At 36.8% G+C, this 17,796-nt stretch overlaps 1 protein-coding gene across 1 annotated transcript in view; it reads right to left on the reverse strand.

Annotated features, from left to right (window-relative positions):
- Positions 1–659: 659 nt before the first annotated feature.
- SECISBP2 (SECIS binding protein 2) overlaps positions 660–17,796 on the reverse strand; it is a 57,439-nt gene continuing 40,302 nt past the window's right edge. Inside the window, exons 13-18 of the mRNA XM_069087779.1 lie at positions 17,549–17,687; positions 15,447–15,618; positions 14,144–14,364; positions 7,502–7,656; positions 5,111–5,306; positions 660–2,824 (exon numbers count right to left, since the gene is read on the reverse strand). Coding sequence (XP_068943880.1) covers positions 2,730–2,824; positions 5,111–5,306; positions 7,502–7,656; positions 14,144–14,364; positions 15,447–15,618; positions 17,549–17,687 — 978 coding nt within the window. The 3' untranslated portion in view covers positions 660–2,729. The remainder of the gene's footprint in view (positions 2,825–5,110; positions 5,307–7,501; positions 7,657–14,143; positions 14,365–15,446; positions 15,619–17,548; positions 17,688–17,796) is intronic.

The raw sequence follows: 17,796 nt of genomic DNA on the forward strand, positions 1-17,796 counted from the left end.
TCCAAAGCATTTTTTAATATAACTGGCATAACCTTGTTTTCTGTTGATTAGTTTTAGCTTGCTAAGACATTTAGCATGTCCAGTAATGAACAGAGAACTGTACCAGAATATATCACCTTACATAACAGGATTAAGCATTTCTGGCCAAAGTAAACCATGATTTAACTCTAGGTTAGCCATCTGTAGTATGTGCCTGACAATGTGTCACTGTGTTCTGATCTTCACAGTACCAGACCTGACTTCATCAAGATTTAATGACTTATTTGCTCCAAGACGAACTATTTAAGAGGTTCATGTTGTGGCCCTTCTTGGCATTTTGTCAAAAGATTTATAAAGATTCTTCAGTGGTTTCTGTAGTTTTTTACTATGGGTATGGAGCATGATATCTAGAATACATGACGAATGAATGGTTTTCTGTAAGGAATCAGGCTTTTTTTTTTTTAAACTATAAAATTCATCTCGATAGAACTGTCTATAGTGTACTTCACCTTAAAAACCAGCATTTAGCTTATTGATATAAATATATGTGTATATATATATATACACACATACACCCCCACCCCCACATATATATATACACTCTGAAGTTTCATTTGTAAAGATGATCTATCTTTTTGGTATGCTGCATTGTTACGAGTAAAAAAAAATAACAGATCACCTTTTGTTACATGTATTTACTTTATATAGAAAGCTGCACCCATTATATATCTTAGAGTAAGTAACACCATGTACATGGTAAATCATTTTATGTTGATTCCTGGCAAAATTCTGGTCCATTTCTCAAGTATTTTCCCTGATATTGCCAGGAAACCAAAAGGAACAACCCTACCTGAATGGGGTTTTATAGAACTGAGTGGGAAAGTGTGTTGAGTCTTTCAAACATTAGAGTCGATTACTTCTAAGTGAGAGGTTTAAAAAAATACTATAATAGTAGTTAATAATATGGGGCCTAGAAACTACCAAAAAAAAGCAGCTTGTTTCTAGAGAACAGGAAAGATGTTTTAAATAATCATTTTTAGTTTTTAAATTACAAAATATTAGGTTTCAAGGAATAATGTGGCCGAAGGCACACCAAACATGCTGTGATTATTAAATCTTCCTTGTAGTAAAAGAAATTATGTTTACCATCAGAATTACCTTTCATTTACATTTATCTACATTAGGTCAGTAAGATTTGTTCTTCTGCCACTGATGAGAGGGGGGAGAAATGAAAGAAGCTTCTCTATAAAATGTGACCAGCCAAAACAGAAAGAAAGACAGAAGCTGCAGTGCCCATCTATGGGGCCTACGAACAGCAGACTGACCTGTTTTTTCTTTAAGCACTGTCCAATATTCTAGGAATAACTTGTTTTAAAGGGTGGAGCACAAGGTACGGCACCACCCACAGCTGTTGATCTCAGTACAGACAGTGCTCCAGAAGAGCCCATTTTAGCTTCATTTAGTCTTTTAAAAATTAGCTCTTTAAGTGAACTCTTTCCCTATGGCATGATCTGTTTCAACTAAACATTTTCAAAGCTAAAAATGCTCTATTAATTCTATATGCAGAGTATGTATTAAAATTTTACAGTATCCCTAATTTGGTGAAATCTATATGGCAAGTAATTCAAGTCAAAATAAATCAGCCTACTTAAGAAGATACTTTAGGAGCCGCCTCACATCAGAACATCAGTACAGGAGCAAACTCTATCTTTTCTGAGATTGTTATTTCTCCCACTCCCACTTCCCAAATTCAAGTTAAACAATCTCTAGACAGAATGACAAATTAAGAAAAAGTAGGATGTTCCTCTTCCAACTTAAAGACTAAAGGAAATCAATTTTCATCTTTTCTCTTTGACTCTTAAAAATTTTTTTAGATGAAATTATCAAGCCAATTTGAAATTTTAATTGAATTTAAATTTCTTTTATACTCTATACTAGGTTGATTTAAGGAAAAAAAAAAGACTAAAAGTTGTAAACTTTACATAAGACAATGGGTTAAAAAAGCATTATTCCTTCTGAAGCTCTCCACAGCAACTTTTCTAAACATCTTCACAGTTTTTACATTTAAAAAGGTAAACTCCCAGGACCCCCAGGGAATACTGTAAGTTTTCTTTATCCTTGAGTTCTTCAGTGCATTCAGTTCACTATGCTCCACTAAAAAACCAGCAACAATAATAGAGGGAGAAAAAGCCTACTTAGCTGCACGGGTTCCCTAGTAGAGGACAGGGGTGAAATGAATTTTCAGAGCAAAGAGAGAGTTTATCGAGTGGTTTTTTTTTCCTTCCTGCCAAAAATTCTCATCATTAGCATAATGTCTGTTCACAAAATAGCCAGTTCTCTGAGAACTAAATAACTTGGTTTACTCATCTCTAAGTTTTTCTTTGGAGAGTAAAAAACGAGCTGCTGCTATAGCAGCTGAGAATTATTAAGTCTTTTGTTTTCTAGTATTTCTCAGATCTATAATATACCTCACAATTCTCAAATCAATAAAGTCTATTTTATATGAAAAGGTTTTAGAAAAAAGTATTAGCTAGCAACTGTTAACTTACTGTTCATTGTAAAGTATTAATAGCTGGGTGATTATATAATTTATCAACAAATACTGTATTATTAAACCATCAGTTAATTTTGAAATTAAATATTCATACAAAATTTTTTAAAACATTCATAAAGAATTGAGGAGAAAAGGAGAGAACACAAAATGATCATCTTTTCCCTACCTCCCCCACCCCAAAACAAGTATTCTTTTCTCATAAATTCAAGTTCAGCATTTCAGTGGTTGAAGTCTGTTCTAGTTCCAGTGCATATGGATTATACTCTTCAAGATTTTTCTTCCAGATTTTAACTAGAAGTAAAAGAAAACATTACAGTTTAACATATGGTGTCAAAATGTTATGAAAATGCCATATTAAAACCATACATATCTTAGATATGACAAGCTTAGTGAACTTCTTAAGGTTCCAAAAAATAGGGGCTGCCTATTTTAGGACACTAACTTTACTTACTGGATAGCGTCTTTATTATTTTTCTTAAAAGGCTTATCTTTAACAAAGGAATGTCTTTTTAATCACTCAAATCTGGCCATGTTTTAAGCCATGTAAGAACGTATAGAAAACTGATAAAGGATTCAGTTTAAGCTACAAAAACATTTACAGAAGGTAAAATTGAAGCTACATATTATGACTACTCAACAAAATGTGAGATTTTAAGTTTATATCTTTTCTTTTCTTTTTGGAGGAAGGCAGGGCAACTGGGGTTAAGTGACTTGCCCAAGCTCACACAGCTAGTAAGTGTTAACTGTCTGTGACCACATTTGAACTCAGGTCCTCCTGTCCTCCAGGGCTGGTGATCTATTCACTTAAATTTATACCTTAACAGAAAAAGTAATGAGAAATCTGGATCAGCGTACACTGATTCAGTAGGGATTTGTGAGTATGGCTGTTCTCTACACTGTCACTTCTCAGAGGACCTTGTCGAGAACTTGGGGAGCTCAGCCCCATTTAGTTTATAAAGTCTGATGAAGATTACATTCATATATTCAACAAAATGGAAAAAGGTAGGTAAGACCAGGAAGAAAAAAGACAATTTCAACTCTACTCCTACCTAGCTGCCCTTTATGAAATCAAGTCATAATGCCTGGTAAAACTACACTTTGGGATACCTGAAACAACTCTTAGATGTTATTTCTAAGCCAATGTCAGTGACCTCTGAATGACTGTGGAGAATGAAGAGGTACTACAGGAGTGAAGGCAAATATCTTGATTTTCAAAAAGGAGAAGAAAATGAATGAAAAGTGGAACACTCACCAAATGTGCAGATCACAAAAATCTGTAAGGGGTAATTATTATTTCAGAAGACACCAAGCCCTCCCCCCCAAATCTCAATAGGCTAGAACCATGGATTGATGAGATCTAATAAAATGGATCTTTACAGCGGAGATAAATGTTAAGTTCTAAAAGACTGCTACCATGACCAAGATCTAGGGGCCACAGAAGATCCCAAGCTCAATAGAAGGAAAAAAAAAACCCAACATGACGTAGCAGCCAAAAATGCTAATGTAATTTTGTTCTATATTAGGATAGGCACAATGTACAGAAAACAAGCGATGGTCTTCTCAGTCAAGGTCATACATATGGAATTCAGAATTCAATTCTATAATTGATATAAGAATTCTATAAAGTTCCATTATAGGAATGACACTGACAACAGACCATGAAAACAAGATAATCTATAAATAATGCTATTTGTGGATTATTTGAAGGAACTAAGGGCATTTAGCCCAGAGAAGCAACTTACAGTAAACATGACAGCTAACTTCAAGTATATAAAGGGCTGTCATGTGGAAAAGGCATTAGATTTGTTCTACTTGGTCCCAGAGGGAAGAATTCAGAGCAATAGTAAGAACATGCTATATAGAAAATGAGAGTAAGATGTGATACGAAGAAAAAATTTCCCCACAATCAGAGCCATCCACAAATAGATTGGTGCCCTTTAGGAAGGAGAGGGGAGTCACTCACTGGACTCTTCAAGCAAACGCTGGATGATCAGGTGTGCCATGGTGGGAATTTTGTTCAGGTAGAAGTTAGACTAGATAGCCTATCGAGTTTCTTCTAGCTGTAAGACTGTGTAGAAATACTTGCTCTTAAGAAAGTTAAGAAATGTTTGGGGTTTCAGTTTCTTCATCAGTAAAGTAAGGGAAAGTATCAATAATGTAAAGGAAAACAGCATTAGAATTTGGAATATGGTCACCACAGTGACTGATGATGAAGCCTACCCCCAGGCAGACAGTACCACACAATGAAGCATGCATTTCCAGACATGGCCACTAGACTGTACTTATTTGTTACATGGGAAGGTTATATTGGAGATGAGTGTGGAAAAGTCACTGGGAAGCTACAGTTTTAAAAGATCATCAGTAAATCTTTTTTAAAAGACTATAACACAACAAGGTTAACAGACTGCATGACCTGTAGGGTCCTTTTAAGCTCTGATGTTCCATAAACTTCAATAAACATTACAGCCTCAAATCACATTGTAATGATTCGTGTTATGCTGGTCTTAGGAGCACTGGTTAAAGTCGAAGAAACATGATCATTATGAACCCAAACAAGAGTCACCGTGTGCTACGTACTGTAATTCGGTTCTTCCTCTTTTGTCGTGTCAGTTGTTTTACTAAGTTCTGAAGAGCGACTCTGGCCCTGCGGACTAAGTGAGGTGGGCAGAGGATTCTCTGTGTCCAGCGCTTCAGCTCCTTCTAAAGTTGATAACATAACCTTATATGCCTGTCTGGCTTCCATTGTAAGCTCTATCATCTTGCGAAATTGATCCTGGGACAGAAGAAAAAACTGGTGATTCCTAAACATTCAACAGTAAGCTAGTCTGATTTACTTTTTTATGAAAATCTTTTTATCTTAAAATTTTAGAAGGATGTCAGTACTAGAACAAAAAGTAGGCAATAAATGTAAGAAATAATCATCTGAATAAATTTGTTGAAAATGGGTGGAATGGCAACGATGAGGATAAATGGGGGTCAACAAGTTTGATTTATAGTTCCAGGAGTTTTCTGACAAAGTAAAATTCAGGGGCCTAAATGCAACCTGTTCACTGAGACCTTATATCGTATCTACCACTTGTTTCCTGTCACTCCTGAACTGCTACATTCTCCTCTATTCTTGAATGCCTTTGCCTCCTTGTCCTAACCTATTATATTTTGCTGAAAAACCCTTTCTGGACTGTTCCCATCATCCAGCTCCTTCACTCCTATTCACAATCTGCTTACCAGAGATAGAAGAAATCAAGAAGCCCTGTTGATTTATGTTACCTAATCACAACTGGATCATGCCATCAGAATCACCGTAGCAAAGCAGGCTTTTACTAATCAGTTTGCTATTCCATTCTCCACAGTGGCTGTTTTTGATCTTCTTTCCTCAATCCTCCCACAGCATCCCCGTCATGGAATTTGCCTCAGACTTCACCAAAAAAAGTGAGGCCAGTGGCTACAAGCTCTCTTCTCTCTTCCTCCTTATCTCATGTCATTCACACATGTTCCCCAACTCTCTCCTTCCTTCCTGTCTCAGATGAAGAGGTGGCCCTTCTCTGTACCAAGGCAAACTTCAGTCATTGTCACAAATACAGTAAAAACACAATGAGAGTCCAAAGGAACCTCACCGGTCAATTCCAACCTGAACAAGCCTCTCCATTATAGCAAACCCGTTAAGTGGTCATCACTGGCTTTTGCTTGAAGACGTCTAGTCTTTTGAGGAGCAGCAGCTAATGGGCTCCTCAGTCAGCCCTTTCTAATTCTGGATGCTCTCATTCACATACATTCCTTCTCCTCTCTGCCTGAACAACTTCCATGCGGTGCTCCTCATTCTTCACCTCACACCTGCATTCTGGCATTATCACTTAGTAAATGGTAGTTGAACTGGCTATCCTGACCCCTCTTAGCTTTAAGTCATTTGCAAAGTCGTTAAGTGAATCATTTATCCAAGTCAGTGTTAAAAGTATTAAACAATAATAAAGGACAGGGGGTGGCTAGGTGGTACAGTGAATAAAGCACTAGCCCTGGAGTCAGGAGGACCTGAGCTCAAATCCAGTCTCCAACACTCAACACAAAAACTAGCCTTGTGACCTTGGGCAAGTCACTTAATCCCAACTGCCCTCCAAAAAGCAAAAACTAACTAACTAAATAAATAAAGCAAGGACACATGCTGGGAAAATTCAATTAGAAACCTACTAAAAATATCACCCCAAGGAAAAATTTCATGTTACACATTTAGAATTTCATTTACAAAGTTATCAATGAAATTTTTTAAAAAGCATTTCCACCAAAACAATAATAAAGCTTACCTCATCTCAAAGATAAAAGGATATTAAAAGTTCTTTTGTCTAAAAGAGAAGTAGGAAGAGGAGTGGCAGCTGCAACTAACAGATTTCTAGAGCGGTCAGGTTTGCAAAACACTCCATATGTAGGCACCAGTGACAGTGAATAACACAATCGATAACTAAGAAAGAGAGATGATGCCAGTCTTGGTTTGCCCACCAGCCTACGAGGTCTAAGTTCAGACTTTGAAGAGCCTCACTCCTCTCACTCCTGCCCCAAGTTTCTCCATTATCATTTATAAATGATAACACTTGCTCCCTACGCCTACCTTTTGGAGATAATGAAAACAAATTTAAAAAATGACGAGTGCTTTATAAATTGAATTTGTTAATATTTAATTTCAGAGAGACTAGAATCTTTACAATGGTTCTAAACTTGGGGTTCATGAATTAATTTCAGGAGGTTCATGAACCTCTCATTTCCACTGACCTCTAACTAAAGTTGAACATTTTCAATAATTATTTAAAAACATTATACACATTATTTGGAGAGGAGATCCATAAGCTTCACCAAAAAGGTTCATGTCACTAGAAGGGTTAAGAATTCTTGCTCTAAAGTGAGAATAAACTATGTAAAGAGATGGCTGGTCACAGTGCTAAGACAAAGAAGAAAAAAAACTAGAGCGCAGGCTCAGCTCACCTGCGCACCATCATAGCTGAAAATCCCCACCACACTGACTGGCACTACTTTGTTTACACTCCGCCCCAGAGCTTTTCGGTTGAGAGCAAACACAAATGGGACGTTCTGTTCACAGGCATAATCGATGATGGTATGCAATGTCTCATCCAACCCACCTAGAGAAAAGAATGTAGATACAGGTGGTAAAGAGGTATTAAAATAACAAATTAGACACTCTTCAAGCTAATCAATTTTTTAATTAAGTGAAAATGAAATAAAAATAGTAATAATCTGCAAATTTATGTCATCTAAAACACATTATGTAAATTGAGCCAGTATCCTTGAAAAACTTTATGGCTTAATAATATTCATTCTATTTAGAAGAAAGAAGTATGCTTTATAAACTTCATTTTAATACAGCTGAAAAACAAACCAAAAAAGTCTTCCAAGTTTGAGAGAGAGCTATCAAAAGTTGGAACTTTATAGACCTAGTCAAATCTTATAACCAGTCAGTTAACTGGCATTTTTAAGATCCTACTAAGTGTCAGGCACCGCACCAAACAATGGAGAAAAAAAGGAAATAACATTCCCTGCTCAAGAAGCTCACAGTAGACACCATGAAAACATGAAATATGAGAGATAAATTGGGGAGGGCAAAGCACTCAACTCCTCCCAGAGCTTTCCTTTACAGAGTGCAGCATTTGGGACTTTCAGCTTAGTCCACTTTCCACCTGCAGCTGTAACAAGGTGCCCCCCTGTAGGCAGCCCTCCCAACCCCTCCCCACTTCTGATTTTCTTTTTGTATGTAGTCTTCTCTCATTAGACTATAAGCTCCTTGAGGGCAGAGATGATCTTTCTTGTTCTTATTTGTATCTCCAGTGTCTGGCAAAGCGCCCAGCACACAGCAGGTGCTTAATAAATGTTTATTAAATTGGACTGGGACACTTTTATAGGTAAGGAATTAAGGGAGGCTGAAAAAGGCTTCTTGCAGAAAATGAGGCTAGAAGGAAGCCAGGGAAGCTAGGAGGTAGATATGAGAAGGAAGAGAATTCCAGGCATGGGGACAGTCAGTAAAAAGGAAAGGAGTTAGGAGATGGAGTGTCATTTGGAAGAACTGCAAGCAGGGCAGTGCTACTAGATCACAGGAAGTGGCCAGGATTTTATATTTGGTGCTGGCGGTAAAAGAGCCAGTGGAGTTGATTCGATGAGGATAGAGTGTGTGTGTGGGGGGGTGGGTGTACTGTAGTCAGACCTGTATTTTTGGAAGATTCATCTGACAAGTGAGTGAAGGATAAACGGAGTAAAGACAGACTTGAGACAAGGAGACTAACCAGAAGGTGGTCACTGTAACAGTACAGGCATGAGGTAATGACGGCAAGCTATTTAAGTTTACATATAAGGAAAGAGAGTTCATGATTTTGAGAGTTTATACTCACTGTCTAACCTTTTTTGATGACGAAACTTAGTAAAAAAACCATTTTGTATACTCTCCCCAAAATGTGTATATTTTACTTATAAATTATATGCACATACTACTATAGTAGTAATTATATACATTACAAAATTTATATAAAAACTACAGTCTAAAAAGATGATAGTCAACTGGGGGCCAAGGGAACTGACTGAGCAGGGGAGTGATATAATCAGACTTGTGATAAAAGAAAGTCAACTGGCAAGCTTTGTGGAGGATGAGACTGGAGAGGGAAGAGGCCGGATGCAGGAAACAAGTGCAATAACCTAAGCAAGAGGTGACAAAGGTCTGAACTAGGGTGGTGACTACATGAGCAGAGAGAAAGAAACAAATGGCAAAGTGCTCTGAAGGGAGGCACAGCAAGGCGTGACACCTGACTGGATATACGGGGTAAGGGAGGGAGAGTAGTTAAAATTATACTGAGGCTGTAAATCTGAGTGTATTTAATGATGCTGGTGCCTCAGACAGAAAAAGTTAAGTTTAAAAGAGGGATGGATTTTAAGGGAAAAGACATGATGTAACCCACCACTCCCATGGTTCTGACAGCCTGATCACCTATCCTATCCCTTGGAGTCAGGTCATACAGCCTTGGGAATAACCATGGTCTACATAATCAAATTAGTACCAGAAAACAATTCGACAGTCTCTTGGAATGTATTACGAGATTTGATCAGATTACCTATTTCTCTGAGATTACCTATTTCTCTGAGATTAGGTGAGCTTAGTATATATAACTTACTTCAAAGGAAGAAAAATTGAAGTATGTTCCATACTTACGTAAAGTATAGGAGGTCCTGTGACCTCTTCTCTCCTACGAATGTTTATTGTAATAAAATACAAACATTTTACATAGCCATCGAAGGCAAGGGTGCCTGGGGGCAGTAAAGGGAATAGGAACAACTAAAAATCAGAATATTCTCCACTTACTCTGGAGAAGGGGCATTTTACTGCCCTTATGACACCCAAAATTTAGATAAGGGGAATAAAACTAGCCAGGCTATTTCACCAAAAGAATTTCTATATTTCATTTGCAACCATGCTTCCACTACAAACACTGGAAGAGTAAAAACAAACAAACAAACAAAAAAAAAACAACAACCTCGATACATAAAGTTTTAACAAAAATTCAATGTATCTAAGCCATTAGATGTTCGGAGTTCTTTTTTTTTTTTTAAGCAATTGGGGTTAAGTAACTTGCTGAAGGATACAAGGCCAGTTATTTCTGGGTGTGGTGCTGAGTGAGCCCGGGATTCGATCTCCAGGTCATCCCGACACTGGAGCCAGTGCTCTTACTCACTATGCTACCTGGCTGCCCCAGGAGTTCTTATAATGATAAAGGAATTATTAAAGTGTGGTGAGCGTCTACTAATATACTGTGCCATCAGAGTAAAAAACATTTTATTCTACACAGTGAAGTTTAAGTCAAGAACACTAAACACAAAAGCCATCCTGAACAAATAAATGCAGGTCTTCAGCATGATTAGAGGTTTGAATACTGATTGTGCTTTATAATGACAACAAAAAGATAAAATACCAAAATTTGGGGAGGGGTATCCAAAGCATTCCTTAGGTTAATATTTGTATCTTCAAATAGTTTTGTCAATAAAAAAGAGAAGGAACAGACCAACAAACTGGGCATGCAACAAAAACGGGAAACTAACAAATTTCTAAATTGCAATTATTTTTCAAAATAGAAATTTTGAAAATTAAAGAAGAGATGACACAAAATTTAAAGCAAAAAAAGTTGAATTACAAGTTGTTTAAAACCATTCACTAATTTGATTTTTTAAAAAAGAAAAAGGCAAATCAAATCACTATTAAAAATAAAAAAGGATGGGGCAGCCAGGTAGCACAGCGAGTAAGAGCACCGGCCCCAGTGTTGAAATGACCTGGGGATCAAATCTGGGCTCAGACACTTAGCACCACACCCAGAAACACCTGGCCGTGTCACCTTGAGCAAGTTACTTAACCCCAATTACTTAGGGGCAGCCAGGTGGCTCAGCGAGTAAGAGCACCGGCTCCAGTCAGGATGACCTGGATCAAATCCGGGCTCAGATACTCAGAAATCACACCCAGAAATAACTGGCCGTGTAACCTTGAGCAAGTTACTTAACCCTGATTGCTTTAAAAAAATAAATAAATAAAAATTAAAAAGGAATTCACAACAAAAAAGCTGTAAATGAAATTATTTTACCCAATTATTTGTATAAATGAAATGAATGTACTTTTAAAAAATGCTAATATTAAGAGAACACAAGAAACAGAGTACTGAAATAATCCAATCTCAGAAAAAGGAAACTAAACAAGTGATCACTCAAAGGAGGAAAAAACCCCAACAAACAAACCTAAGACCAGACATATTGCCATAGGCATATTCTATCAAATTTCTATCCAACATCCTGTCAAAAAAAGGACAAAGAATTCTAAAATTTTTTTTGGTCTTTTTTCTGGAGGGGGAAGGAGCTTGTGGTGTATGAATGGGGTTAAGTGACTTGCCCAAGATCACATGGGTGTCTGAGGTCACATTTGAACTCAGGTCCTCCTGACTCCAGGGCTGGTGCTCTATTTACTGTGCCACCTAGCTGCCCCCAAAATCCTTTCTATAAAAAAAAAAAAGGAGCATTGAAATCTGTGCTGGAGAAAGTCAAAACAGAAAGAAAAATTAATGAATATTGATGAAAAATTCAAGTAAAATATTAGCAGAGAGATTATAACAATAACTCACAATAATCATATAAGCAGTCCACAAAACATCCAAGTACCAATCTGAAGCAGATTAAAATATAATAGAGAATTTTTAAACAAAAATAAAGAAAAATGCAGTACAGCATTTGCTGTACATCATTCAGTTGTATACGACTGTTAATAACCTGTAGACCATACTGTCTGTGGGGTTTTCTTGGTAAAGATACTTGAGTGGTTTGCCATTTCCTTCAGTAGATCATATCATCTTTTCTCACAACAAGGGAGAGAGACTCAGGATTCAGGTAAACAGAGGTTAAGTGACTTGCCTGAGGTTGGATTTGAACTCAGGTCTTTCTGACTTCAGGCCCAATGCTCTATTCACTGAGCCACTAGCTGCCTTGCAATACAACATAATGCTAATTTGTGGTTTTCTAAGCAAAAATCTGACCTACTAGGATCTGTTTCTATTTGAGTTTGATACCACTGAACTAAATGTTGAATAAGAAAACTATCATCCTAATATTAATAACAAGAACACCACATCAAAAGATGCAAGAATTATTTTTTTTAAGAAATACAACACTCGGGGCGGCGAGGTGGCGCAGTGAGTAAAGCGCCGGCCCCAGAGTCAGGAGGACCTGAGTTCGGTTCCGACCTCAGACACTTAACACCCACACAAAAAAACTAGCTGTGTAACCTTGGGCAAGTTACTTAACCCCAATTGTCCTCCAAAAGGCAAAAGAAAAAATAAAAGGAATACAACACTCGTTCTTTGGGGTGGTGAGGGTAGTGTCTGTGTGGACACTGCAGACAACATAGGACTAAATGAATTTTTCATTAATATGGTAAGTAGCACCTATCTACAATTAAGAACTAGCATTATAAGTAATGGGGAAATAGAGGCCTTTCTACTAAAATATGGGGTAAAGCCATGACGTCCATTACTACCACTACTTCATATTGTAATAAAAATGCTATCTATGGCATTAAGACTAGAAAAAAAAAATCAAAAGAACAAGCATAGACAAAGAGGAACTATAAAACAATTGATTTTTACAAATAACTAAAATAACTTCAGCAAGACTGCAGAAAAAAAAATGAATCCATATAAATCATTAGCATTTCTGTATATTTCCAACAAATCCTACAAGAAAAGAACAGGGAAAAAACTGTATTTAAAATAACTCCATCAGATTGGTTGACATGACAAAAAATGGAAAATGATAAATGCTGGAGGGGATGTGGGAAAAGCAGAACACCAGTGCGCTGTTGGTAGAGCTGAGAACCGATCCTGTTCTGGAGAGCATTTGGAACTATGCTCAGAGGGCACAAATCCAACACCACCACTGCTAGGTCCATATACCAAAGACAATTTCTTTTTTAAAAAGGGGAAAAATCTATTTTTACAAAAAAGATTTATAGCAGCTCTTTTTGGGGTAGCTAAGAATTGGAAATTGAGGGGATGCCCACCAATCTGGTAATGGCTAAACAACTTGTGGTATATGATTGTAACTGAGTATTATAAGAAATGACAAGCAGGATGATTTCAGAAAAACCTGGAAAGACTTACATGAACTGATATAAAGTGAAGTTTACAGAACTAGAATGTTGTACACAGTAACAGCAATACTGTTCAATGAAGAATTATAAATGACTTAGCTTTTTCTTAGCAATACTAGAATCCAAGACAGTCCTAAAGGACTAATGATGAAGCATACATACTATCTGGCTCCAGAAAAAGAACTGATATTGTTTAAATAGATTCAAGCATGCTATTTTTCACTTTCTTTTTGAGTCTTCTTTTTTGTTTTTCTCTTTTTGGAGGGGTAAGGCAAGGCAATTGGGGTTAAGTGACTTGCCCAAGGTCAGTCACATGGCTAGTAAGTATGCCAAGTGTCTGAGGATGGATTTGAACTCACGTCCTCCTGACTCCAGGACTGGTGCTCTATTTACTGCGCCACCTAACCGTCCCTACTGGAGTCTTCTTGTACAAAATGACTAATACAGAAATGTTTTACACGATTGCACATGTGTAACTTATGTATGCCTGCTTACTGTCTTATGGAGGGGGGAACGCAAGAAAAGAGGGATGGACAGAATTTGAGACTCAAAGCTTAAAAAAAAGTTTTAAGATTGTTTTAACATGTAATTGGGGGAAAAAAATAAAATCTATTAAATTTTAAAAAGAATGTAAAAAAAAAAAGACAAAGGAAACCTTTTCTGGAGTCAAAACTACATGAGGCTTTTAGTTTGTATAACTATAGTCTTTTGTCTGGCAACCTGGGCCTAATGGGATAAATTTGCTTTATATAAATGAAGATTCAGTCTATGACCATGATTAATACTGGAACCAAAAAATGAACTGCAGAGAATATGTAAAGCACACCTTCTAGTTAACTTCCCTACATCAGTCAAATCCATGCTCATTTGTTAAAGTGCTACACAGACAACAATCCTTACAAGGAATTCATGTTCCTAAGTTCGTTAAAATGAGCAGTAGCACATACCTTTGGATTTGCTCTTTTCACAGTTTGGAGAAATAATAACACATTTTAGTTTTTTGAGTTTCAGATGTTTAAGCACTTCTCGGAGTCCCATCACAAGCCGGCGTTTGGTCTTTGCCTTGACTGGATCTTTCTGATACATACGATCTTGAAAACGAACCAGTTGTTTTAGAAGATCCATCACACAATCATCAACTTCTTTACTAAGCATTTGACTGCAGTAACTAAAAGAAACATCACATGATTTTAAAAATGAAACTGTTACTGTCTGGATTATATACGTGCAGTTGACTGCTATACACTATAATTCTTCAAAAAACATTGTATATATTGTGGTGAGAGAGAGAGAGAGAGAGAGACAGACAGAAGGTTCTTTAGGAAACTGTACTTCAATAAGTATTCATTAGAAATTTGGTATTCCTGCTGATTAAAGCCCTCTCCTCCAGCTGTAACTTCCTTTTTCTTTCATCCACCACCCTCTCAGATCATTTCCTGGTTTAGATGTCCAGACTTGGTCCTGAGTCTTAAACTCAATTCTAGCCATTTCAACTTCCAGACTTTGAAACCCCTATTTAACCTAATTGCTGTCTTGTTCCATAGCAAGTCAAGTTTATACAGAGGAAAGAAAGATTAAAAAGGAAGAATGATGCAACAGAAGCTTTTTCATCCACTCAGAAGTGCTGGAAAAGACTCAAAGTCACTCTCATTAGGACTCACATATTCTGTATCACCCCCATCCCTACCCTCAAGTTTGACTAAAGGACATCTTTACCAAAACTATTAAGCATCTTCAGACAGGAGGCCCCAAAGATGTAAGATCTGTGTTCAAGGTCTACCTGAAGCATACTGACTAGATGACCCTGGGGAAGTCACTAAATCTCTCACAGCTCTAGCCAACTCTAATGGTAAGCTTCTTCACCAAAGAATCCTCATACCAATGAAATAGCACACTTAGTACTTATTCCTATCCTATTGCAGGATTTAAGTTTTAGCTGACATAGAGACAAGATAGTTAAACCTTACCCCCAACACATGCTATAATAATGTTTGTCAATATAGTAAATTAGCAAAATTCTTGTGCCAAAAGGCTAACCTGACTTACAGTGAAGTAGCTGATGTACAACTATGGTTATTTATAACATAGGAATATTACATAAAGGCAATCATTTACAATGGCAGATAGAACAAAAAAGATATAGTACAGTTAGTTTCATTTCCACACAGAAATGTGGAATTTCTACTATGTTAACACTTCATGAGATCTCAATATAAATTAATGGTGGTGCGTAGACTTCCATATACTCACTCTCTAAATCTCCTACTATGGATCTTGGGAAGAGGAGAAACTGGCTGTGTAACAACGGGGCAAACTTCTGAATCCTGTTGAATTTCATCTGGGGGGGGCTCTGATGTTTTTTCCACTTCACCAGTAGAAGAGTCAGGGACTGATTCTTCTGTTCCTTCTACCTGCTCAAAATCTAAAACAAAAGTTTTGTGCAATTTAACATGTACAAACAGGAAGGTCTGTGACGCCTCTTCAAAGCCCAGCCTCCTTAAGCGGATGAAATACTTGTGTATTACAGGGTTGTTGTGATGCTTTATAAATCATAAAGCCCTAATCGATCCCCAAAGTCACCTACCCAGTGATACGTTCAGATAAGGATTTATATATTACATTGTATCTCAGTTGGCTTACTTCTGTTGTCTTATATAGCATACACTTCTAGACCCTAAACATACTACACCCTCAAATAGCTAAACAATGTTCTGTAAAATGTAGGAACAATATTTAGTGATAAAGTTTAAAATCTGGATCCTGCCTCCTACGTAGCAGTATTTGAGTTGAAACAAGTCACTTAACTAACCTTTCTGAGCTTCAGTTTCTTACTTGTGAAATGTGGATTATAAAAAAACGAAATATATCTTCTTCACAGGATTTCTTTTAAGGATCAAATCAAATTATGTATAAAACGCTTTGTAACCCTTACAAGTGTCACTGAGTAATGGATAGAGAGCTAAACTTAAGTCAGAAAGTCCTAGGTTCAGGTTCTGACAGATACTTGCCAGTGTGATTACAGGCAGATTACATCACCTCTCAGCGCCTCCAGGAAACTCTCTAAGACTCTAAATTATAAACAAAGTGTCAATCTGGATCACTGGGTATAGTATCCATATCAATGAGACCACAGATCTGAACTTTTCTTCCTTCCAATGAACCTCCTCTCCCATCCCCTCAAAAAGACCACTATTATCAATAACAATAACAAACAACAAAAATAGTAATAGGGCTTGGAAGCAACATACATCCTCTCACAAGGGAGAATATTTTGGTTTAAGATTTAATTTACAATGTCTTATAAACTGGCTTTAAGGTTAAATTCATTCTAAATTTTGTCTTGTTTGGAGTCTGAATGGCAGCAGGATTTATGGACGCAGAATTAATTTCACAGCCAGGAAGATGTGGGTTCAAGTCTCACCTCTGACACATACTGCCTGTGTGATCCTGGTCAAGTCAATGAACTTGGGCCTAAGTGCCTTAGATAGCTCTGTAAGGCTGTACATTATAGAGAAGATGTTAATCTGAACTGGCAGAGAGAATTTTCTCATCTAAAATCAGGAAGATATGAGTTTGAATCATGTTCTAGATACATACTTACTATGTGACACTTAAGAGTTATTTTCTAAGCCTCAGTATCTTTAACTATAAAACAGGGTTGTGAAGACCAAGTAAGATATGCATTTGAAATCCTTAAAATGCTATAGACAAGTTATCAACCATCATCACTGTCATGATACTGGTATTATTTTATGATATCCAAATTATAATTTGTCATAAATTAATGCCCAAATAATACTAATACCAATGAAATAATATGTCTAGTCTTTATCTCAGATGCTTAAGAGACAAGAGAAAATTCCATGTATTAATTATATTTAATGGAGTGAAACAATCAACACACATTAAGTTCCTACAACATGCCAGGTACTATGATAGACTCAAGGGACACAAAGACAAAAAAAGAACAATCCTTGATGTCAAGAAGCTTGTATTCAATTGTCAGAAGCAACACGTGCGTGTGTATACATATGTGTGTACAATAAATATAAAATAAATACAAGTTAATTAGGGATAAAGGGCACCAGCTTTTAGTACAGTGCCTGGCATATAGGAGGTACTTAATAAATGCTTGACTTGACTTGTTTGGCAGTTAGGGGGATCAGGAAAGGCTTTGAAGAGTAAGTGGACCTGGAGCTAAATCTTAAAGTAAGATAAAAGCTAGATAAATGTTAACTATTATTATTTGTCCATAATAATATCAAGCACTGGCCATATCCCATCTATCATTACTGTTACTGCTATTTATTTTCAAGCTTTACAAAGTAACCCCAATAAAGAGAAATCAGTACCTGGCTGGGCAACCTGGTCAGGTGTTTTATTATTAACATTATTCACCAAATCTTGCTCAATCCTCTGAGTAAACGCTGGAACTGAAAGCTGTTCTAAGAGATGTTTCTGTTTTCTCTCTTCTCGCTCTTTCAAAATAATCTTTAAAATAAAATTCAACAGCTGGTGACATATGTACATGGAAGAGTTTCTCAAAAAGACTACATCCCATGGGTAAAAAAAGCTGCCCAATTAATAATGCCACCAATAC

The sequence above is a fragment of the Petaurus breviceps genome, unplaced genomic scaffold, assembly GCF_028583685.1.
Source record: "Petaurus breviceps papuanus isolate PSGF00001 unplaced genomic scaffold, PetGlider_PUasm1.0 183, whole genome shotgun sequence".
Taxonomy (NCBI): Eukaryota; Metazoa; Chordata; class Mammalia; order Diprotodontia; family Petauridae; genus Petaurus; species Petaurus breviceps.